At 47.6% G+C, this 24,720-nt stretch overlaps 1 protein-coding gene across 1 annotated transcript in view; it reads right to left on the bottom strand.

Moving 5' to 3' along the window:
• ERp44 (Endoplasmic reticulum protein 44) overlaps nucleotides 1-24,720 on the bottom strand; it is a 51,286-nt gene that overhangs the window by 6,796 nt on the left and 19,770 nt on the right. The window contains exons 10-11 of the mRNA XM_075677655.1: nucleotides 19,448-19,589; nucleotides 16,104-16,215 (exon numbers count right to left, since the gene is read on the bottom strand). Of these exons, the coding sequence (XP_075533770.1) occupies nucleotides 16,104-16,215; nucleotides 19,448-19,589 (254 nt within the window). The remainder of the gene's footprint in view (nucleotides 1-16,103; nucleotides 16,216-19,447; nucleotides 19,590-24,720) is intronic.

Below are 24,720 nucleotides of genomic sequence, written 5' to 3'. Positions count from 1 at the left end.
AACATTTTCAAGAAATTTCTAGCATGAGATTTTTACAGTCATGCTATTTCGTACCCAAGGTATTTTTAGACGAAAGCTGTTTCTAGGCACTTTTCATTAAATTCAAAACATTATGGTTCCCTGCGCTAAACAGGGGTGGGACTGCCCAAAGTCATTTTGGAGCAATTTTTGGAGCAAGTAAAATTGCAGTTTGGAGTAGCTTAGAGCAGACTAAATTTCATTTTGGAGCAACCTAAAAAGATAAAAAAAAAAATTTTGAAGCAGTTTGGAGCAGACCAGTCTGAATTCTGGTGGAATAAGGAATATGGCAGCACACTTCGAAACCATGATGGAACACAGAATAAACCAACACGAGCGCTGTACTGCAACTGTCTTAAGCAATGTCTTAAGCTGAATTTTGAAGCAGATTACCCTGACACTGAAACTGTTTAGTGCATGGAAATTTTGGCAATAGTGCTTGTAAATTTTTAATTAGTGGTAGCAAAAAAAAAAAGAAAGAAATGCATTCTGCAATAGTGAATCTGAAATTTCGGAAAGTAGCCCAAGACGTCCTTTATAAATATATTTTTTTCTTTAATGTCTCAAAAGTATAGGTGAAGAGCCTAGAAATGCGCTTCACCAACAGATCGTACAAAGAAGCGAAAGTTATGAACTATTGTGGGTTATTGAAAACCGTTTTTAAATAACAGAAATAGTTTCGCCTTGCCGCAAGTCAATCAAAAAGCGGGGAGGTAGAAGCGCTTTTTATAGCTATAGCACACTAGAAAAAAGTCGCAGTTTCGCCCGAAGGGCGAAGCATCGATTGTGATAGCAAATTAGTAGACAGCTATACGAAGTATGGATAGTAGTTTTATCGGCAGTATGAACTTGTAAAACATTAGCCTACTAACAAAGTTAAAAGCATAGTGTCACATGCGCACAAGCAAACGTGACCACATATCACTTGACTGCAGAAACTTGCTGTCAAAAGGCTGGAGTGGGAAAGTGTGGCAAGTGAATTGACCTTCATGCTGCCTCTCGCTTCAACGCTAACTAAGCGTCGAAAGCACAGCTCACACGAAGGTACCAGCACTAGACCCACTTTGTCCACATCGCTGATCGCTTTCAAGTTAAGGTGCCTGCGCGCCATACGCAGCTGCCGCTGCAGTAGCACGCCGCCCCCCTTCCCTCCCCCAGGCGTCTCGCACGCAACGGTAGATGGCACGCTCCCTCTCCGCTTTCCTCCATTGTGTGCCCCAGATTGAGCCACGATCGTCGGGTGACCCTCACAAGTTCTACCCGCACAAACAGCATACGGCTCTAGGCGACGATGTTATTGTGGTTGGACTTTTTATGGAACATGACGGCAACGGAACAAATGCGCCTTGTCGATATAATTGCTCTCACAATAACATGGAAGAGTGGGCCGATTGGCGGCTCAGTGCATGCTTTCCCGTAAAGTCGAAAACATTGGTGGCCCTACAACAGAACTATATATTCCTGCACCGACGCTCATTACGATAGCGGGAAATGTTCTGAAATTATGCGGTTCAATCGATCGACGTGGTAACATATGATTCTGGGTCACCATATGTCACCGCAGACCAAGAGAGCCACAATCGACTCTGGGCTGGTATAACAGAAAACTATTCCAATATGATTTTATATCAATAGCAATTGCAACGATGTTAATAAAACAACGGTATTTATTAAGGGCAAACTTGTGCCCACAAATAAAAGTCACTGCGGTTGTGAAGAAATCCGCGGCAGTCGCGTTCTCAAACTGGCTCGAACCGTCTTCCTCTTTCTTCTCGCGTGACACCTCGTGCGCGTGGCGCATGCAAGCCTGGTCCAACCGGCTACAGTCGACTCCCGATAATTCGAAGCCGCTTAATTGGAATTTTCGGTTAATTAGAAGTGAAGTGCTGGTCCCGTCAGTTTTGCATGTAATCCTATAGAAGAAATCGCTCGATAATTCGAAGTCCTCATCCAGTAATATTGTTTAATTGGAAGTTAATTTTCAGCCGGGATCCTCGAGGTGACCGTCATTCTTTGGTAGAATGTGCAATTTTTCAAGTGTTGCAAATGTTCCGTGCTCCGCGTTGGTGTCATCGCCACCGCAGCCGCCCGCAACGCCATCCTTCTTGGAGCGGCGCGATTATTCATTGCTGCCGTGGCTCCGCGATCAACTCCGGCGGTAGGCGAAGCGGCTCCCGCCGGAGGCCACGCGCGGCGGCCGCGCGTGGCCAGAGCTGATCGCAGAGGCCACGCGGGTGCCATAGGTGCACGCAGCGCTGCATACTGGCAGTGGCGAGATTGTGCGAGATTAGTCTTGCAGCGTGCGCAGCGTATGTCGAGGCGCGTGTTAGTCGAGCGCCTTTGTGCGGGAAGCTCGTAGGCTAGGTTGTTCCACGAGTGATTCGGAATTGACTGTACCTAGTGTTACGTTTCGCCTACGACGCGCGGTAAAGCCGGCGCGGATGCAACGGACGCCGGGGCTTCGTTCAAAGCGGCAGACATTTTGGCCCGTTCGGCGCCGCCGCTACGCCTCCCCGCCAAGCGCGTCCAGGCATGTTCCAATGCCACGTGTCTTCATGTGCGTGTGTGTGTGTATGTGCAAGTTGGTGCCCACGCTTGTCGAAGCGCGGCAGCCGGGGAGAGGAGCTCCCCCAACTGTGAAGCGAGGGGGTCTGACCGGCGCCGACACGACGTATGCGCCACCTTCTCTTCCCATTGTGCCCGAGTGGCGCCGACACGACGTATGCGCCACCTTCTCTTCCCATTGTGCCCGAGTGGCGCCGACACGACGGCTGCGCCACCTTATCCCATTGTGCCCGAGCGGCACAGTCACGTGCTCGTCTATAGAGGCGTTCCTTCTTGCCCTCAACTGCGAGAGTATAAAAGCAGCTGCCCCCGGACACCAAAAGAGGCTCCGATTTCTTCTGTTGAGTAACGTGCACTCCCGTCTCTCTACTTCGGTCAACCTGACCGCCAACTCTTTGCGATGTTAGAATAAACAAGTTGTTTTGTTGTTACCAGTCGACTCATGCTTTGCCGGGACCTTCTGATGCTTCCAGTTGTACCCCAGGCCGCCAGGCCAACGCTACCCTTGGGGCTTGCGACCCAGGTGCAACAACGGGCGTCAGCGCTGAGTTCACAACAACTCGTGCCAGCGGTGCGATTCCAACAACTGTCTGCCAGCGGTGAGATCGCGACAACGGAGGCCAGCAGCGGAGATATGCAGTTGACTGTATGCTGAGCAGCACAACGACCATCCGGGAGCAGTGCAACGAGCCCTGTGTGATGACTGGTTGCCTGCAGCGGAACGACTGCGCTGAATTCTTGGCTGCGAGGTTTGGTGAGTGCGGGACTTTCTTCTTCTGAGTTTTGCCAGGCTTTTGTTAGTGTCAGAAACAGAGCTGGTAATTGTGGTTGTCGTTGCTGCCGGATTAGTTTGCGGCAAGACAATAATAGGCAGTAGAGAAAGCAGCATTCAGAGCAGCCATGGATTTGAAGTCGTTGCGCAAACCGAAATTGCTGGAGCTTGCAAGAGAGTTGGGTCTGGATGTCTCAGACAAACTCAGAAAACCTGAACTGCTAAGGGCTATTCTTGAGTTAGAAGCTGAGGATGACGAGCTGTCGGAATGCCTTGAGACCATTGAGGAGAGGGAGACGGCAAAAAGACAGGAGCGCGAAATTAAAGAACAGAAAGAAAAAGAAGAGCGTGAACGTAAAGAACAGAAAGAGCGAGAGCAACAAGAGCGCGACCACGCTTTGGAAATGAAGCGTCTTGAGGTAGAGATGGAACGCGCTCGTAATGGAAGTCAGGCACACGGTGCAGGAGAACGCGTATTGTTCAAAATGACTGACCTGATGCGGCCGTTTAAGCTTGGAGAGGACATTGGTTTGTTCCTGGTTAACTTTGAGCGAACGTGCGAGAAGCAGGGGTTCTCTCGGGAAACGTGGCCACAGCGCTTGCTCACTTTGTTACCCGGCGAGGCGGCCGACGTAGTCGCTCGCTTGAATAGAGAGGAGGCAGAGGATTTCGACAAAGTGAAATCGAGTCTGCTAAAAAAGTACAGGCTGTCAGCAGAGGCTTTCCGTCGGAAGTTTCGGGAAAATGAGAAAGGCAGAAGTGAGTCATACACAGAGTTTGCGTACAGGCTTATGTCAAACATGCAGGAATGGCTCAAAGAAGAGAAAGCGTTTGGTGACCACGAGAAAGTTCTGCAGTGTTTCGGGCTAGAACAGTTTTATAGTCGGTTACCTGAGAACGTGCGGTACTGGGTCTTGGATAGGCCAGACGTTTGTACGGTGGCTAAAGCCGCTGAGCTAGCCGAGGAGTTTGTGACGCGTCGGGCTCGCGGAGCTAAGGACGGTCAAAAGGGTGAATTTGGCTCGAAGTTTGAGAGGCCAAAGTTCACACCCATGAGAGCAAAGGGGAACACACGTAGTGCGGATACGAGTGAAAGCAGTGCGACCGAACCTAAGGAGACGGCAGCAGCCGAAGCCGAACGCAGAAAGCGGTTCGAGACGAGGCAAGCGCGCGTTTGTTATACGTGCCAGAAGCCGGGTCACTTTTCGGCGCAGTGTCCGGAAACAAAACCAAAAGTTGTGTTTTTGTCATTATGCAGCACTGACGAGAACATGAAGCTTCTCGAGCCTTACATGCGAGACCTCCTCGTGAACGGGAAAGAGTGCAGAGTGCTTCGCGATTCCGCAGCTACAATGGATGTAGTTCACCCGTCTTACGTAGAACCCCATATGTTCACGGGCGAGTGCGCATGGATCAAGCAAGCCGTGGAAGCTCATAGCGTGTGCCTGCCCGTAGCAAAAGTGCTTATTGAAGGACCTTTCGGAGCGCTTGAAACGGAGGCGGCAGTGTCATCTATGCTGCCACCCCAGTACCCGTACCTATTTTCGAACAGGTCCGATCACCTCCTGCGCGAGAAGGGGCTTTTGTTTGGTGAGGCTAGCGTTCAGGCCTTAACCAGATCGAAGGTTCGGGAGCTCGCTGCAAAGGCGGTAGTTGCGGGGCCGACGTTGTCCAACAATGAAAAAGGGTCAGAGGCGCAGCAAGCTGATATACAGAGCACGCCTGAACTGAATAAAATTGAGTCTGTAACGTTAAAGGCACCAGATACTGGAGAGGAAATTCCCGATGCGGGAAAGTTAGAAGAGCTATCTGCAGATTTGCTCATCGCGCCTACGTCAGACGGACTTAATAGGTTGCTAAAAGTCAGCCGGTCGGCTTTGATAGCCGAGCAAAAGAAGGATGGCAGCCTAGAAAACATACGCTGCATTGTCAAGGAAGGCATCGCCAAGAAAAATGCTCGCTTTGTGGAAAGAGGTGGGGTCCTGTACCGGAAGTATCTAGACCGCAGGGGAGTGGAGTTCGATCAGCTGATCGTGCCTCAATGCTATCGTCAGGATCTGTTGCGCTTGTCGCACGGGGGTTCGTGGTCCGGACACCTAGGAGTTAAGAAAACTAAGGACCGTCTCTTGCAAGAGTACTATTGGCCAGGGTGTTTTCGGGACGCAGACCATTTCGTGAGGACATGTGACACCTGTCAGCGGGTGGGCAAACCAGGGGACAAATCGAGGGCGCCGTTGAGATTGGTACCTATCATTACGGAGCCTTTTAGACGGCTCGTTATTGATACAGTGGGACCTCTGCCGGTAACAGCCACGGGGTACAGACACATTTTGACTGTGATCTGCCCAGCGACAAAGTTCCCTGAAGCAGTGCCGCTTAAAGAACTCAGCTCAGTTGAGATAGTCAATGCACTACTGTCCATATTTGCGCGAGTTGGTTTTCCTGCGGAAATCCAATCAGATCAGGGCACAGTGTTTACTAGCGCTTTGACGACAACTTTTCTCGAAAGGTGTGGGGTAAAGCTGTTACACAGCTCAGTGTACCACCCACAGTCGAATTCCGTTGAGAAGCTCCACTCCGTCATGAAGCGCGTGTTGAGAGCATTGTGTTTTGAACATCAAACTGACTGGGAGCTGTGTCTGCCTGGGGTGATGTTTGCATTACGGACCGCGCCGCATGCGGCTACGGGGTTTTCGCCAGCTGAGCTGGTGTACGGTCGCTCGCTGCCATCTCCGCTTCGCATGCTTCGAGAATCGTGGGAAGGCAGGGGCGACGACCCAGTCGTGGTGGAGTACGTGCTTAAGCTCCTCGAACGCTTAAGAAGGGCACAGGAGTTGTCAGGTGAAGCAATGGCAAAGGCCCAGCAGAGGGCCAAGGTTTATTATGATCGGACAGCCAGGGCCCATCGTTTTGAGGTGGGCGATGAGGTCATGATATTGCGCACATCGCTAAACAACAAACTAGACGTGCAGTGGGAGGGCCCAGCACGAATTGTTCAGAAACTGTCGGACGTTAACTACGTGGTGAGTCTGCCAGGAAAGCGGAAAGCACAGCAAGTTTACCACTGTAATCTGCTCAAACCTTATAGACAAAGGGAAGCAGTGGTGTGCATGATGGTAAACGTTCCTGAAGAGCTTCCGGTCGAGCTTCCGGGACTAGGCTCAGTGACGAACAGGGAAGACACCGGTCAAGTCATTAGTGACCTTATCAGTAAAGCACCGCTGTCGCCTGAGCAGAAAACCGAACTACACCAGCTCTTACAAGAGTTTCAAGGTCTGTTCTCTGAGAGGCCTGGTAGGACTTCTGTCCTTACTCATGACATAGAACTTACCTCCCCAGAGCCAGTACGATCCAAGGCGTACCGGGTGTCACCCCGCCAGAACGATATTATGGAGGCTGAGGTAAAGAAAATGCTACAGCTCGGTGTTATTGAGGCAGGTGAGAGTGATTATACCTCCCCTTTGATTTTAGTTGAGGTACCGGGCAAGGAACCTCGTCCTTGCGTCGACTACCGCAGGCTTAATTCCATCACTAAGGATCAAATTTATCCGATCCCTAACATCGAGGAGCGCCTTGAGAAAGTTAGTAGCGCTCAGTTTATTTCCACCCTAGATCTTGTCAGGGGTTATTGGCAGGTTCCTCTTACAGAAGAGGCTAGTAGGTATGCGGCGTTCATTTCACCAATGGGAACATTCCGTCCTAAAGTGTTGAGTTTTGGTTTGAAGAACGCGCCATACTGCTTTTCAAGCCTCATGGATAAAGTGTTGCGGGGACAGCAAGAATTCGCTTTACCGTATTTAGACGACATAGCGATATTCTCCGCATCCTGGTCTGAGCATATGGCACACTTGCGGGCAGTATTAACCCGCCTGCGCGAAGCGGGCTTGACAGTCAAGGCTCCCAAGTGCCAGTTAGCACAGGCCGAGGTTGTCTACCTCGGTCACGTGATTGGTCAGGGTCGTCGCCGCCCCTCTGAAATAAAGGTGGCCGCTGTGCGAGACTTCCCGCAACCGCGCACGAAGACCGATATTCGGTCGTTCTTAGGTGTCGCCGGCTACTATCAGAGGTACATCCCCAGGTACTCTGATATCGCGGCTCCCCTGACGGATGCTCTAAGAAAAACAGAGCCCCAAACAGTCGTATGGGACGAGACAAAGGAAAGAGCTTTTAGCGCCCTAAAGAGTGCCCTAACAAGCCAGCCTGTGCTACGATCGCCAGACTATACAAAAGGGTTCGTTGTTCAGTGCGATGCTAGTGAGCGAGGCATGGGCGTTGTACTGTGCCAACGGGAAAATGGAGAAGTAGAACACCCCGTCCTGTATGCTAGTCGTAAGCTGACCAGTCGTGAGCAGGCGTATAGCGCCACCGAGAAAGAGTGTGCGTGTCTCGTGTGGGCCGTTCAGAAATTGTCATGCTATCTAGCCGGCTCGAGGTTTATCATTGAGACGGATCACTGCCCTCTCCAATGGCTGCAGACCATCTCTCCCAAAAATGGCCGCCTCCTGCGCTGGAGCCTCGCTTTGCAACAATATTCCTTTGAGGTGCGTTACAAAAAGGGGAGTCTCAACGGTAACGCCGATGGCTTAAGTCGAAGCCCCTAACGTAGGAATCAGCCTCAAAATTGTTTGTTACTGATGTTTTTCTTCCTGAGGCAGGATTTTTAACATATTGCTTTTGTTTAGTGTTTCAAAGTGATGACATGCTTTCTAGTGCAATTTTCCAATTTGTGGACGCGTTCTGAGTGCTGCTAGACTACTGTAAGGAACTAGGCAGTGGTATAGAAGGGGAAAGAGCCTGGCAGGGCTTAGTGAGGATTGTGCCGTGCTTGCTGACTAAGCGGTTGAGTTTCAGCGTAGTTCTAACGCTTGCCGGGAACGAGAACAAAAATGTGAACTCTCCCGAAGTCACTTTGCAGTGTCCCGTGCGAACCTGAACGAGAGAACGAGGCCTTCTCTGTGCGCTGCGCTCAAGAAACGTCGAGGGACGCCCGACTTCGGTTATGAGCATCATCGAGCGACATCCCTCCGGACAGCGGATGCAGTCCCCTGACCATCGGGATCTCCTTCCCCCGGCGGGGCGGTCTGTTACGTTTCGCCTACGACGTGCGGTAAAGCCGGCGCGGATGCAACGGACGCCGGGGCTTCGTTCAAAGCGGCAGACATTTTGGCCCGTTCGGCGCCGCCGCTACGCCTCCCCGCCAAGCGCATCCAGGCATGTTCCAATGCCACGTGTCTTCATGTGCGTGTGTGTGTGTATGTGCATGTTGGTGCCCACGCTTGTCGAAGCGCGGCAGCCGGGGAGAGGAGCTCGCCCAACTGTGAAGTGAGGGGGTCTGACCGGCGCCGACACGACGTATGCGCCACCTTCTCTTCCCATTGTGCCCGAGTGGCGCCGACACGACGTATGCGCCACCTTCTCTTCCCATTGTGCCCGAGTGGCGCCGACACGACGGCTGCGCCACCTTATCCCATTGTGCCCGAGCGGCACAGTCACGTGCTCGTCTATAGAGGGGTTCCTTCTTGCCCTCAACTGCGAGAGTATAAAAGCAGCTGCCCCCGGACACCAAAAGAGGCTCCGATTTCTTCTGTTGAGTAACGTGCACTCCCGTCTCTCTACTTCGGTCAACCTGACCGCCAACTCTTTGCGATGTTAGAATAAACAAGTTGTTTTGTTGTTACCAGTCGACTCATGCTTTGCCGGGACCTTCTGATGCTTCCAGTTGTACCCCAGGCCGCCAGGCCAACGCTACCCTTGGGGCTTGCGACCCAGGTGCAACAACGGGCGTCAGCGCCGAGTTCACAACAACTCGTGCCAGCGGTGCGATTCCAACACTAGTCGCGCAGTTTATAGCCATGGCAAACCGTGGCTCTTATCGCACGCTCGACCTGGCAACGAAAGTAGAGGTTTTGAAGGAAGTTTAGAAGGGAGGTGCCGCCAAACAAGACATAGCGCGGAAGTAGGGGATCAAGCCGAACACGCTCTCTAACTACATCAACAACAAGCGCACAATAATGGATGCATTTGAGAACGACAAGTTCAAGACTTCTCGGAAGCGAATGCGCACCGGCGCTTACCCATAGTTGGAGAAGGCTCTGCTGGTTTGGATTAGGGAGGCCAGGAGCAACAAACTTCCTCTCAGCGGAGACATCGTTGCAATGAAAGCCCGAATGCTTGCAGCAATGTTGGGGATCGATGACTTCGTTTCGTCAGATGGATGGCTGACGCGCTTTAAAGATCGCCATGACCTGGTTTTCAAGAGCGTGTGTGGTGAAAAGGCGTCCGTTAACCAGGAAACATGCGCCACGTGGAAGGACGGAAAGCTGCGTGAATATCTCGCCGAATACAGACCGGAAGACATCTTCAATGCAGATGAGACTGCACTCTTCTATCGGCTTCTACCAGAGAAGACCCTGACATTCAAGGACGACGACTGTGCTGGGGGCAAACTCAGCAAGGAGAGAGTGTCGGTGCTGATCGCGGCAAACATGACTGGCACGGAACAATGTCGGTTACTTGTGATCGGGAAAGCCGCGAAGCCGAGATGTTTTAAAGGCGTGAAGATGTTGCCTGTGGAATATGAGGCGAACAAAAAAGCGTGGATGACGGCCGAAATCTTCAAGAGCTGGATAAGCAAATTGGACCGCAAGTTTGCTGCTTCGAACCGCAAGGTGTTGTTCCTTGTCGATCACTGCAGTGCTCACGTGAATGTGCCAGCCTTGAGTGCAATACGCCTCGCATTTTTGCCTGCAAACACAACGGCTGTTTTGCAGCCAACGGACCAAGGCATCATCAAGAATGTTAAAGTCCTGTACAGGCGGCACCTCCTCGAGTGCATGATTTTGTGTATGGATAGCTCCACAAAGTACGAGGTGAGCCTGCTTAGTGCCATCCACATGTTGGCGCGAGCATGGGATCATGTGAAGCAAGCTTGCGGTTTTGTGGCAGCTTCTTTGGAGGATGCCTCTGAAATTTCAGCGAAGGAAGCAGCAACAAGCGAGCTTGACGGCACTGATTTTGGTGATGCTCTTGGCGACGTCAATCTTGAAGATTACGTCGCCGTAGACAAGGCGGTCGAAACGTGCGGTCGAAACGTGCGGTTCGCTGACGGATAGCGAAATTGTAGAGATTATTCGGCCCCAGGAAGCGACCCAGGAAAGTGACGATGACGTTGAAGGCAAGCCGCAACCTAAGGCTGCCGATGTAGCTGCGGGCCTTGCTCTTGCGGAGCGCTTCTTTGCCGCTGAAGGTAACGTGGAAGAAGCGTTCCGCCACATCTCCAGCATGCAGAACTTGCTTTCAGCAGCGCGATTCGGCAAGAAGAAGCAAAGCAAGATGACCGACTATTTTTCTTAGAGAAAATACTCGATTTCACCACAAATAAAGTGCTGTTTTTTGTGTTTTGTGCTTAATTGGAAGTTCGTTTAATTCGAAGTTTTTTGCGGTCCCCGTGAATTTCGTATTAACGGGAGTCGACTGTACCTGTGCCACAAAGATTGCTGGCTGTTGCTGAACAACACCACGGTACGGCGTGCACAGTGTCCAATACGAAGGGCGCGCAACTTGAATGTGACCAAGTTGTCGCGGCATTATCCCCCTCCTTATCGCATCGGCCCAATGCGCGAGAGGAAGTACGGGTTGCTGTGGGCTCTCACATTTTTTTTTGTTGTTCATGACCTTTCCTGGTAGGGTTTCATGCGGACAACATGCACAACTTCCGTAGAGTTGCGCCGTCTTGGGCTCTCGTGTCCAGTGGATTTCACTTTGTAAGTGACATCGCTTATACGACGAAATATTTCGTAAGGGCCGAAGTATCGACACAGAAGCTTTTCAGACAGTCCACAGCGTCACACTGGGGCCCATACCCACACCTTGTCACCGGGCTGATAATGAGCTTCACTACGACACTGGTTGTACCGGCTGGAGTCTATGCGTTGTTGGCGGCGTATTTGGTACCTTGCCATCTGTCGTGCCTCCTTGGCTCTTTGCAAGAAATCATCGAGGCCAGATGAGTTATTGTTTTCTTCATCTAAGGGCAACATGGCATCTAAAGTTGTGGTTACTGCTCGCCCGAATATAAGTTCAAAGGGAGCGGCTCGTGTTGTTTCTTGAGCGGCCGTATTATATGCGAAGGTGATGTACGGCAAAATTTCGTCCCACAGCCTATGTTCAACGTCGACATACATCAAAAGCATGTCAGTCAGTGTTCTGTTGAGGCGTTCAGTTAAACTGTTTGTCTGAGGGTGGTACGCCGTAGTTCTCCTATGATCAGTATGTGTCATTTGCAACAAGCATTTCATTAGGTCTGCAGTAAAGGCTGTTCCACGATCGGTAATAACTGTGGGAGCGCCATGCCTGAGCACGATATTGTTGACAAAGAATTTTTGCAACTTCGACAGCCGTTGCACTATACAGGGAATCAGTTTCTGCGTAACGGGTCAGATAGTCCGAGGCCACAGCTATCCACTTCTTGCCTAAAGATGATGTCGGGAAGGGTCCAAGGAAGTGCATACTGACTTGTTGGAATGGGGCTTTTGGTGGCTCTATTGGCTGGAGGAGGCCTGCCGGTTTGATGGATGGAGTCTTGCGCCTTTGACACTCGCGACAAGTCTTGACGCAGTGCTGCACTGATGCTAATAACTTAGGCCAGTAGTATTTCAGACGAATCCTGGTGAATGTACGGCTCACGCCCATGTATCCAGATGTCGGTTCATCGTGACATGCATGCAAAATTTCTTCTCGCATAGCTGTGGGTACGACAAGTAAAAATTTTGTCTTGCTGTTCTCAAAGTTTCTCTTGTAGAGGACATTTCCTCGCATACAGAATGCGGATAGCCCTCTAGAGAAAATATGCGGGAGTTGAACGTTGAGTCTCTCCAGACGCTGTATAAGTGGAAGCAAGTCTGGGTCATCTCGTTGTTGTTGAGCGATTTGTGACGCATAAACAATGCCAAGGAACTGGAAATCCTCTTCTTCTGACACAGTAGTCTCGACTGGTGCGTGTGACAAGCAGTCGGCATCGCTGTGTTTCCTCCCGGATCGGTATACGACAGTAATATCATACTCTCAAAGCCTAAGGCTCCATCTTGCTAGACGTCCGGATGGATCCTTGAGATTCGCCAGCCAGCAAAGTGAATGGTGATCACCGACTGCTCTGAATGGTCTACCATAGAGGTAAGGCGAAAATTTACATATTGCCCAAATGACCGCAAGACACTCCTTCTCGGTTGCTGAACAGTTTGCCTCTGGTTTCGAGAGCTTACGGCTGGCATAAGCTATTACTTTCTTTTGGCCGTTCTTCCGCTGTACTAGTATGGCACAGAGGCCGATGTTACTCGCATCAGTGTGAACTTCAGTGTTGGCTGTCTCATCAAAATGGGCAAGGATTGGAGAAGCTTGCAGGTGTTTCCTTAACTCGTCAAAGGAGTCTTGCTGTTCGTTTTCCCACATGAAAGGTTGATCTTCTCTTGTTAGTATTGTAAGGGGCTCAGCAATCTTTGAAAAGTTTTCCACAAGTCTTCTGTAGTATGCGCATAAACCCAAAAAACGTCGCACTGACTTTTTGTCTGTGGGTGTCGGGAACCTCGCAACAGCTGCTGTCTTTTCAGGATCTGGCCGAACGCCTTCAGCACTGATGATGTGTCCGAGAAACCGAAGTTCATAGAAGCCGAATTGACAATATGAACACTCCAGGTGCATTTCTACAGTCATCGTCGGCGTCGCCGAGATGTTCCATATAAAGTCCAAGCACGATACCGTCCTCGCTGCGCGCCGTATGCTGTATTTGCAAGTGAAAGCTTGCGAGGGTGAGCTGACGATCGCGGCTCAATCTCGCGCGCGCGCAAGGGAGAAAAGTGGGGAGGAAGCGCGCAGTCTTCTGTCCCGCGAGGCCACTAGGGTCAGAAGAGGGAGGAGGGGGGGGGGGGGGGGGGGTTCTGCTGCGGTGGCTACTGCAGTGGCTACTGCGTACGGCATGGCAGTGCGGGCGCCTATATTGCAAGTGATCCACGATCGATGTGGACAAAATGCATGGTCGCGCAGGGCTTATTTTCAAAGCAATCTGCGATGTGTACAAAGTGCGCCGAGTGCTGGTAGCTTCATATGCACTATGCTTTCAACATTTAGTTAACGCTGAAGCGAGACGCAGCACTAGGGTCAATTCACTCACTGCTGCTGCTACGTTTTCTCACTCCAGCGTTTTGACAGAGAGTTTCCGCGGTCATGGAGTGGGATGTGTTCATGTTTACCTGTGCGCGCATAACACCGCACTTGTTAAGTTAGTAAGCGAATGTTTACATGTTTATACAGCCGATAAAACTACTATCCTTACTTCCTATAGTTGTCTACTAATTTGCTATCACAATCAACGCTTTGCCTTTCGGGCGAAGCTTTTCACTGCGACGTTTTATTTTAAATCTGCCATAAGCCCTTCATGATGGGTCAAAATGGCTCAGGCGTCGCCCATATGGGCACAAAAACAGATTGGAATATTTTTACGTTATGCCAGCCCTGGGGACAAAGACACCTACCCGCTGAATCCGCTGCAGCATGCGCCTCCCTATTATCTAGTTCACCCACAGTGCCCTCAGCCTTCTTTTTGTTGTTTTGCACCTCAGCTTGGGAATGCCAGACCGCTCGGCCCACTCAAATGTATTCTAGTACCGTATTTACTCGCATGATTGCACTTTTTTGTCAGAAAAATTGACGCAAGATCAGGGGTGCGATCATTACGCGGGTTAAAATTCCCGGAAAAAAAATAAATAAATAAATTTCGTCCCGCGTTTCCTGCGGGACACCAAAACAAAAATGGCGGTCGGCAGAGCAAGCCGAACGCGCCGAACGCGATTCATTTTTTCTTCTAGTGAGTACATTACGTGCATTGAAACAGTTTCTTTCGTATCAGTAATGAATAATACAGTTAATATCAGCAAGTCTGCGGCAATAACGTAGCCATGTCCACATTGAGGGGACAAACAGATGGGTGCGCATAGCTGCCAGTGACAGAAACACACGGCCGGCATGCTGCGGAAACTGCGGCATCTGTCTTCACTACTTTCCTAATACGGCATGTTTCCGCTAAGGGTGGGTGAATATCTTAGCTATGTTACAAGCATCGGCGTATGAATAGGGTACACTTTTAATGCATCAGTGTAAACGTGGCTACTATCGTTGCCGCTCGCGATTTGTTGCGTGCCCACGAGTGCAGATGAGAAGAATCGAAAGGCGCCTTTTTTGTTGTTGTTGACCACAACCATTATACAGCCTACACATAATAAAGGCAAGTTTGGTTGCAGCTTTTTTTTTAGTCAGGGAAGTGCGGAAAGGGATGAAAGTAATGAAATGAGGCATCTACTTAAGAAGGTTTGGTGCGTGCAGATCGCTTGGTTTGTATTGAAGAGTCGTTCGCGTAGCATTCGACAGATGGTAAGCGCAATCAATATTAGCTAGAATTTGCACACGACATATCGCTGCGGCAAGTTCGAGGTGCGATCATTACATGGGAAATAAAAAAAATCGAATTTTGCCGACAAAATTCAGGGGTGCGATCATTATGTGAGCAAATAAGGTACGAGAAAACATAATTCTGTTACGCAGAAAATCAAACACAAACGTCTTTTAAAACTGCTATTTGAGGTTTGGCGCAGCTGTGCACTATGTCCGGGATCGGCCCATGCAAGAAGCTGCATTTCCACCAGAAAGCTGGTCTTCGTGCATAGCATTCACCGCCAGTGTTTCGCGGTAAACATCACGGTTACATTAGCTGCAGCTGCCGGGAAGCGTGAAAAGCAGTCAGGGGTCTTTGAATGCTATCATGTCCCAATGTTAAAGGTGAAGCTTAAACGTTCTCTGATTATGCTTTTAAACATGCACATATATGATTGTAGAACCCACAAAATTCATAGGAAACCTGGACTCGGAACTCCTTGGTGCAAATGCACTCAAACTTATAGATGCAAATACATGAAGTATAAAATGATCATATTATGTAGTGTCTGTCCATTCAACATTGACTGTAAGACACTTTTGTGCTACGTGCAAAACTTGGGGCTTTTTTTGCTCTCTTTCAGTTTGAACCACGATGAAGCAAGAAGACATCGGCTGCTCTAACGCATACCGAATGCTGAAGAAATCATGAAAGAATGAGGTACATCATGCAGGAACTACCTGCTCGTTACGTGATTTTTAGTTTTTATGTATTACTTTATTGTGCTTCACAATCTAGGGTTTTTTTTTTTTTTGCTTTTCTAACAGTATGTGTATACACTGAAGCTGCACTTATATTTCAGGCAACCCTCATCAGATGTAATCACTGCGCTGTCCATAGTTTGTTTTCTGTTCAATTAAACATATTTACAACAACTGCAGAACCAAGAAAACATGTTATATAAGCTATAAGAAATACATGAATGGAAGAAACATGTTCATAATTTCCATGCAAAAAGTGTGCTTTGGAGCGTGCGGCAGAGGGAGAATGCCAACTTCGAACTGTAGATGGCAGACTGAAAATTATGCTAGCATATTAAATCAGCATGTTACTTACCGTGCACATATTTATCAAAGACACTAGAAACACCAATGATTCCTTCAGCTTTTAAAGCTTGATGTTTAAAGGTCCTGGTTTGTTTTATGGGAGCAAAATAGCTCACTGACATGTTAGGTAAGAAGGTTAAGCCATTAGCATCACTGTTATGCTATCCTTATTTAACAGAGCTCCTGAATGCCAACTCTGAACAAGTATTTGGAAGCATACCTGAGCTTCAGTTTCGGCCCCTCCTACCGTGGGATCTGGGCCATAATGGAATTCTCTATGAAGTTTCCCAGAATACAGATCATCTACAAATGCCTTGAGCTTTCCAGGAATTCTGAAAGTGTCCAACGTACACAAGAAAAGTGTAAATACACAGCACTAAGTTAAAGGCATTCACTTCTAGCCATCTACAATGTAAAAAACAAGCAAGCATAGCAAGCCCTTTTTTAGCAGCTGTGCCACAATTAAACTTTTATGTTAACCTTTCAACACCACATTATCAAATGAAGAACACCACTAGCAAACCAATAAGAGCATGCATGCCAAGCCTCCAGTAAAGTGAATGTATACAATAAACAGAGGCAGGACGCAACAAAAACATGTTTGCTACCTGACCAGGGGCACATATGTCTGATATACAAGGTTAACTTATAAACCACATAAAAGTCGTGCGTCATGAAAGATTGTCTAAAAGATACTTTTTGTCATACTTCTAAATGCTATAAAAAAAAAAGACTAAGTGGAATGAAATGAAACTACAGAATATGTTAACACCAAGGATGTAGCTGGGGGGGGGGGGGAGGGGGCTTATGGGGCTTCAGCCCCTTCCCGCCAAAATGAAATTTTTTCGTGCTGTCATGCACCGGACCAAAACAACCCCCGGTGCCAGAAATCATTCTGGATTTTGTCTAGAAAGTCGTTTTCACTCTCGAAGAGACATTTCAGCGTGAACATTTCAAACTTGAGCAAGATTTCACAGCAACGCCCATGCACCGGGAGTCGCATAACGCAACGAGTCCCATTCGAGCCAGTTTCAAGAGCATTTTTATAGCAGGTGGGCTCGTTGCAGCATATCACAGAGGCTGCGGAATCAGGCTGCTGAGCACAAGGTCGCGGGATCGAATCCCAGCCACGGAGGCCGCATTTCGATGGAGCCGAAATACGAAAACACCTGTGTACTTAGATTTAGGTGCACGTTAAAGAACCCCAGGTGGTCAAAATTTCCGGAGTCCTCCACTACGGTGTGCCTCTTAATCAGAAAGTGGTTTTGGCACGTAAAACCCCATAATTTAATTTAGGCCGCGGAATCTACGGAGCGCATGGATTTCAATTTCGAAACTTTATGGGTATAAAGTTCTCATAAACTTTTCATGCAAAAGATACCTTGACATTTCCAAAGTCGTGCTTTAGATTTTCAATTCCGCAACTTTGTGGGCCTAATGTTGTTATAAACATTTGACACCAAAGGAGCACCAAGTTTTCTAAAGTCTTACATCAGACCATACAACAAGACAAGCCAAATCAACACACTATGAGACAAACTTTCAAAGCATGCAGCGAGGTACAATGAGACGAAGTGTTGTGGTGGTTCATTTGTGCCGTCATGCCACGGAAAACAATATCAACCTTTCACCTGTGCGAAAGGATCCATGTCAAGACACTAAAGTCAATAAAGGTAACTGCATTCTTATTTATTTTTCTACTTTGACTTTTATTCGCGAGGACACATTGAGCCTCTTCAATTTTCTTGTTCTCGCTACCTGTGGGCTGCCAGAGCCAGCCAGAGCGCATGTGTTTATCTCGTGTTGCCCCAACCACTGCGCTGCGCCCTTCCGTGCGCGTTCGTTTTTGTCTGGCCGAGTGAATTTTCGCCTAGCAGAGTTTTGGATGCTTTCTGGATAGCAGGCGAATAAAAGAAACAATGGTGGCTTGCCGAAACCACTGTGGAGACTCGACGGATTGTAATGCGTTCGCTTGAGCACAACCTCTCCGGAAACTCATCTTGCCTGTGTAGGATACCTAGCAGTATGCGCATAGTTCTGTGTGGACCAAGCATCTCACGGTTCCTTCTATATTCCTTCGGTAGCCGCATTAGGTGCCCAAAGTAGGCATTCGATTGCGGCCAACGTGCTTTCCTTTGCGTATTTTTTTTTATTTCGGTGGTTCAGCCCCGCAAAAGAAAAAAAAGACATTGTTGCGCCGCAACGAATTGCTGCATGGTGAAAGTTCAATTTTGTTACTTCTTTTGCGGAAAGTAATGGGCCACGGGACGCTCCAATTGCTGGATACTCTTATTATATTACTGCGATAGCAATTACATGGACACTCCAGGCGCATTCCTGCCGTCACAATTGCCCTCATGTTCCGTATAAAGTCCAAGGACGATAACATCGTGACCACGCGCCGCATGCTGCATGTGCAAGTGAAAGCTAGGGGAGGTGGCAGGGGTGAGCCGACCTTAGGAGGCGACCTTAGGATTCCGTGATCTGTGAATCTGTGATTGCCTACCATGTTTATTTGCCTTGTTTGACACATTATATACAGTGACTTTTCCTTAGATATGTAGATTTATTGGAGATTTATACATATATCTAAATATCTTCTTGTGAGGTTTTGTGTATACGTGCATAGAACAGTGAGACTTTTCAGCCCTTTATCAAGCTGTATCTTCACATTTGTATATTCCATTGTATCTTCTCATTTCTAATGTACGAGGGCGAGTCAAATGAAAGTGAGCCAACCCATCCCGCGCGATAATGGTTCGGCTCATTACCTGCGAGGCATGCGCGTAGCCCACAGGCCTCCCTCCTTTACAAAAGTGACATGCAGGTGTTAGCATAAATGTTCTTTACTGCTCTTATACATTGGGTTGAACATGGTTCAACCAAAAGCAAAAATGGCTTTTTTGGCATAGCAAAAGGATAATTTACTAAAGGCCATTTCTAAAGGTTCAGCCCCTGCTGAGAAGAACCAATAAGTTCATGGGAAAGTAAACATTGCAGTAATTAAAGCTCTATTATATTAGGTCCCTTTCAAAATTTTCTTCTTGGATTATATTCACTGCACTTGTTGCTCAGAAAAAATGTTTTATCAGTTTGTGTAAACCAGCGTTTCTGATGAACTTCTGATCTTTTTTGCAGCACCCATTTGTTTAATATTTTGCAAAGCTAGTCATACAGCAGTCATTCATTCTTGAAAGGTTTGTTTGCAACCTTGCTCTAAAGTTGTTGAGAGGCTATTTGTGCCATCTTTATGACAATTATCTTGCATCTGCAACTGATCGTTTCTTCATGACAGTTACTGCCAATATAGCCAATACAAGTGTGGTACCTAGTTAAGACTAAAAAAGGTTTTGCTTATTTAAATATACACATCTACGTACGACTATTCAGTATTCCATTCCATATTCAATACTTACAATTCATATTCGATTCATACTTGAAAAAGTTGATATTCGCCCACCTCTAATTACAGTATACTTAACATAAATAAATAGGCTCTTTCTTGATGCACATTTAGCTCCTCTGAAAAGGTAGATGCACTGAGAATACGAAGCAGCTACTCACTTCAGGTGAGTGAAGTCTGGAAAGCGATACATGTGCCTGAAGCTGTCGATGGCAATGAGCGGCAGGTCCTTAACTGTTTTGCCCAAATGCTGCAAAGGGTGGGCAAACTTGACTCCATCCGCAATGAGGGGGTTGATAGCATCTGCAATTGCAATACAAGTCGCACTGAAGCAAGCAAACATCAGAACAGCGCAAAATGACACGGGCCTGTGTAGAAAAAGCAACGGTAAGGACCTTTGCATGGCCCCAGAGTCACCTGCTGCCTTCAGCTTGTTACAGTACAAACAGCAAGTGTCTGCTAGTCTCGTCTCAAACATGATGACATTCATTAAGCTTTTTTTTTTCAGAAGATCTCCATATGTATAATAACAAACATTGCAGTTGATACTGTGGTTCTTTCACTATCACTGCTGTCACAGATATTTAGCCTGCTTAACATGAACCATAATAGAAGCAATGGACATAATTTGTTCCTGCAAAGCTCACACAGCTAAACTACCAATATATGATGCTGTTTAATGACTGCAACTTTGGCTATCACAACCTTTTATGCAGTAATTATACCTTTTTTTCTTTTTGCAAAGTAGACCATATTAAATTTTTCATACAATATCAACTTTGGTATGTCTATATATTTTTACTACACTTAGCTTGGAATGAAAGGATTTCTTTTAAAGTTTATACACTTGCAGGAAAAGAACGACAGCGTAACCCTCTTTACAAATTTACAAATAGCAGTTACAAAAATGTGTTATACTATATTGCAGTGAGCAATTACAGCACTGCCACAACGAAATTTTCAAAACAAAATAAATTGATTAATCTGGTGATGCCATGCCTAAAAGAATGGAGCCTGACTTGTTTAAAGGGACACTATATTAAGTCAAGCAGGAGTGATAGATTAATGCTTCAAAACATCTAAGGTGTCAATAGTATTACGCAGGACAGAGCAAGAAAATGAGGTAAACGAGGTGTCACCAAGGACCGAGTAAGCGAAAAAAAAAATGACAGAAGTGTAAGATAGAATTTTAGACTCAAAAGGAATGTTCCAGCACTAGCCCGATGATGTCACACTGCCTCGTTATGATTTTGTCACTGTAGTAGTCAACTACAAGTAAAAAGACTACACTGCACTTTAACACATAAAAAAATGCTACTTGTCCACTTGTATTCAATTTTCAAAAAAAGAGTACTGATTGACGTTGCCCTTGATGACGGTGCGAGTGGTTTAAAAGTTTTGATTTCACTCAACCCCACGCTGCCTGTGCACTCGTGCTTTGGTAGATTCAGTTATGCATAGTGCTATGCTGGTTCTACCGGCTCACGAAGCTCATTCTAACTGCAGGCAGCAGACAAAGCCATGCCCATGCCATGAACCTAAATTACTGGAGTCCAGCCCCAGAGAAGACAAAGGATTGTTATTGGGGGGATCAACAAGGTCCAAGGCGACGAGCCTATGAAGATGATCGGGAGGTTTTGTTCACGAGAGGCTCATGCTTTCTTTTGGTCTTGTTAATGGAGCTAACCACACTGACTTGGCTCAGTTCCCAGCATCCCTTCTGTGTTTTATGGAAAAGCCATAGTGCCATTTCATGGCCACAGTTTTACCCAGTGATGGCAGCTAACAGTGGTGATGACCTATGCTAGGTCACACTGCCTCGCTCATCAAGGGTGAGTCGAATAGGCCTCTTTGGAAAGTAGCGCACACCACCAAGTGGCTGCAGTGATGCATCATGGGAATCTTTAGGGACAGTGCTCCATCATCTGCTTATTGCATGGTCCACTGCAGGAGCAAGACCACATTTTCACTTGTTTTAATCGCTTGGTCAGTAGTAACGGCATACGCAGTGACACATGCATAAAGCTTGGATGTGTGCTGTCGGAACATGGGCCAAGATTTACTGTTCTTTTTTTGTCTTCAATGAAAAGTTGCATCATGGTGCAGCCACCAGCTTGTAGGTGCATGAAAACAAAGAGCGTGTCTTTGCACCACCTCACTGTGGTACGTGCATTTCCACTGCATGTAGTTATAAGAAGAGTTTTCTGTTTTACCGGCCGTGGTACAGAAAACAATTTATGGCGCGCCAGTTCAGAGTTTTGGAATGTTTGCATAATGTCATCATATCACCGCAGTGGCCATGTAACTTTTGCTTTGATGACGGTTCTTCCAAAGCACTCTACATTAATGCTTTTATCTGATGCCAGCCCATATTATAATGAACCAGTTGCTTTTTCCCACAATGTTTGGACTGCAGTTCTCTGGTTGACTAAACTGTGACTCAAAGCCATCTTTTGTTGTGCCGACAAGTTGTTTCCAAATCCCTTTCAGGCCTTCAACTTCGGTGCAACGGGTTGCACCACATCGTTAAACTTCAGCATCAATTTTTTGTAGGTTATTGGGTGAAACAGCACCTTACAAACTTAAAGCCTTGGCCTTGCACGTGACTAGCTCGTGCCGTTAAGAAGGCATTGCAGGCATAAAAAAGGAGACACACGGTATGATCTGGAATCCACTTTGTATTTACAGCCGCACACCAGCAATTCCTAACCACTCCTGACAGGAAGGGACATCGTATTCGATGGTATACGAACTGTCTGAATACTGTTGTACGAAAGCTGGAGCAATCGGACGGTAGCAGTCAATCACAGCATGGATTGTGTGTGACGATGCCTACCACAGAGGCGGTGAACGCTGACCAATCATTCCAGTCAAGGTGTTATCGTATTCGATGGTGTACAAACTGTCTGAATATTGTTGTGACAGCTGAGCAATCGGACGGTCGCAGGTCAATCACAGCATGGATTGTGTGTGACGATGCCTACCACAGAGGCAGTGACGCTGACCAATCATTTCAGTCAAGGCGTTTGCCTCTATAGCCTGTTAGATACATTAACAGAACATTAACTAGCATCAGTCAAGGTCCCCGAACGCCACTCGCCGTGGTATTTCAATTACGGTGCACAGGCATGCGTCGACCATGCTACCGGACCTGTCAGGCAGGTTGGCTATCCCGTCTTCGTATGCCGCTTGCGGAGCTTTTGTCTCCTTCCTGCACGACACTTCCTGAAAGTGCAATTGGAAGCGAGCTCCGTTCGATGTAGTTGACCCTAGTCCCGGGAAATGCTGCTTGCAGCATTGGAATGTCGTTCAAGGCGACCTGTCCCCTCCAGCTGAGCGCATTCTAGGCAAGGAGACAATGCCAGGCGGAGGCAGCCATCAGAGAATAGAGGCCAGGGAGTGTCTCCATTGGCCGAATTTGACGCCACTTACATTGGCCCAACTACTGGATGAAAATGACGGCACTTGCTCGGGCTCGACGACTGGCTGAAAATGATGTGTCCCCGACGGACTGAAGGGGTTAAAAAGCCAGAGAACCACCAGGAAGAGGCAGATGTTCCTCTTGCCGTGGGCCGTACTCTTTTACAGGATACCAAGAAGAAAACTTAGTCAAGTTAGACTGGTGATTTACTGTCTTGCAATTCTCTCGGTGCTTGTTTGGTGTAAAATCTTGAGTTACTGGGAGATAAAATCACTATTCATGGTTGAAGGTAAATCTTTGTGTGCAAACTGTGAATCTGTAATGTCATACTATGCGAAGGCCTGAGAAAAATCGACACAGTGACAGACGCTGAATATCCAAAACTAAAATAAATACGAATTCACTGAGTTTTAAGCCCCCAAAGTCACAACTTGACCATAAGGGAGACTGTAGTAAGGACGCTGTATTAATTTGGACCACCACAGGTTCTTTAACCTGCAATAAAATTGCAGTAGACTAGTGTTGATATACCCTGCCCCCCTCAGAATCTGCCCATTGACTGTGAATCAAGCCTGTAACCTAATAGTAACGAGTAGCCGGGTGCAATAGCCTTTGTGAACCACAAAAGCCAACGACTGCACCACAGCTCTCAGTATACAAGCAGGCATTGTACCTCAAAAGACAAGCATGAGATTCCAATGACACATGAGAACAACTGCTACTATACATTACTACAGTTTATATATGCGGCATAATTCTGTCTGCCAAACTTCCATCCTTGAAAGCAGTAACTGACTCCGTATAGCACTAACAGAGAAGTGGGAAAAGAAAACTCCCCACTTACAGCCTCCTGTCTAACAACTCAGCTCGATCGGCCACATTCTATATCCAAAAGCTGTTTTCTTGGTCATTCACTTCCAGTGATACAATCGCCTTTGTAAGATTTCGCATGACTAGCACCAGATATGCCAGCATCGACGGGCAACTGCATTCCGGGTAGAGTGCCAAGAATGCCTCCTTCATAGTGCCACGAACACTGTCACTCAGAGATGCAACCGAAAATACAGCCCCTCGTGTGGTAACGTGACCTCCACTGTTTATCTGCATCAAAGGTGCACATGCATAGTCTGTGTCATCGGTGTAAGCTCAACCTTCTGCCATTTCAAAGGAAGTGAAGTTAACAGATTCTTTACTATGAGGTCACGGTACATGGGACCAGCTCTATGTGTTGCAAAAGCGAAAAACTTTGTCCAAGCTTTTTAAAGCAATGCTTTCTTTGCCTCTTCCTTCGACTTTTCCACTGCTGCAGCTGCTGCAGTCTTGCACGCCGGGTCGGGAGGTAGTTGAGAGCACACAATAGGAGCATGGGAGAAGACATTAGCAATGTTAAAAAGCATGCTTCGTTTCAGGGGAGCGTGGCCACAGTGCCCTTTTCCCGCAATAGCATTATAGAAGCTGCAGCGGTTGCCTCTGTGCTCATGCACAAGAGTCCGGAGCGGTAGTAGAAAGAGCAGGGAGAGAATGTGTAGACTCTGATGCGACGTCAGAAAGCATGTGTGGTTTGGGGTCTCTTCAATAAAGGAAAGGCTACAACTGCCAGTGGCAGCAGTTCAGGAGTAAGTAGATGAATGTTAATTCAAGGTGTGGTACGGTATAGTATGTGTCTGCTATTTTTGAAAAATAAGCATAGTGCAAATTTGCCCTGCTGTGAAGTGAAGCAGAGCGTGCAGACGCAAAGCCGTAGTAAAGCACCGCGTCAAGATGACACTACACAAGTGGCCGCCGAGCAAATCAACACTTCTGGACCCAACGCTGTATCTTAGTGGCTATGGCGTTGCTCAAGGTCACGGGTTCGATACCGACCTTGGCAGTCAAAGTGCGTGCCTCATAATCAGATCATGGTTTTGGCATATAAAGCAACATAATTAAAGTTTAACACTTCTGCTACGATGCGAGATGCTGTGGGAAGCAATCACAGTGCTAACAATGGCCCACAACAATGTTTCAAGCAAA

Source organism: Dermacentor variabilis, chromosome 1 (genome assembly GCF_050947875.1).
Source record: "Dermacentor variabilis isolate Ectoservices chromosome 1, ASM5094787v1, whole genome shotgun sequence".
NCBI classification, from domain to species: domain Eukaryota; kingdom Metazoa; phylum Arthropoda; class Arachnida; order Ixodida; family Ixodidae; genus Dermacentor; species Dermacentor variabilis.
This window is presented reverse-complemented; position numbering and strand designations above follow the sequence as displayed.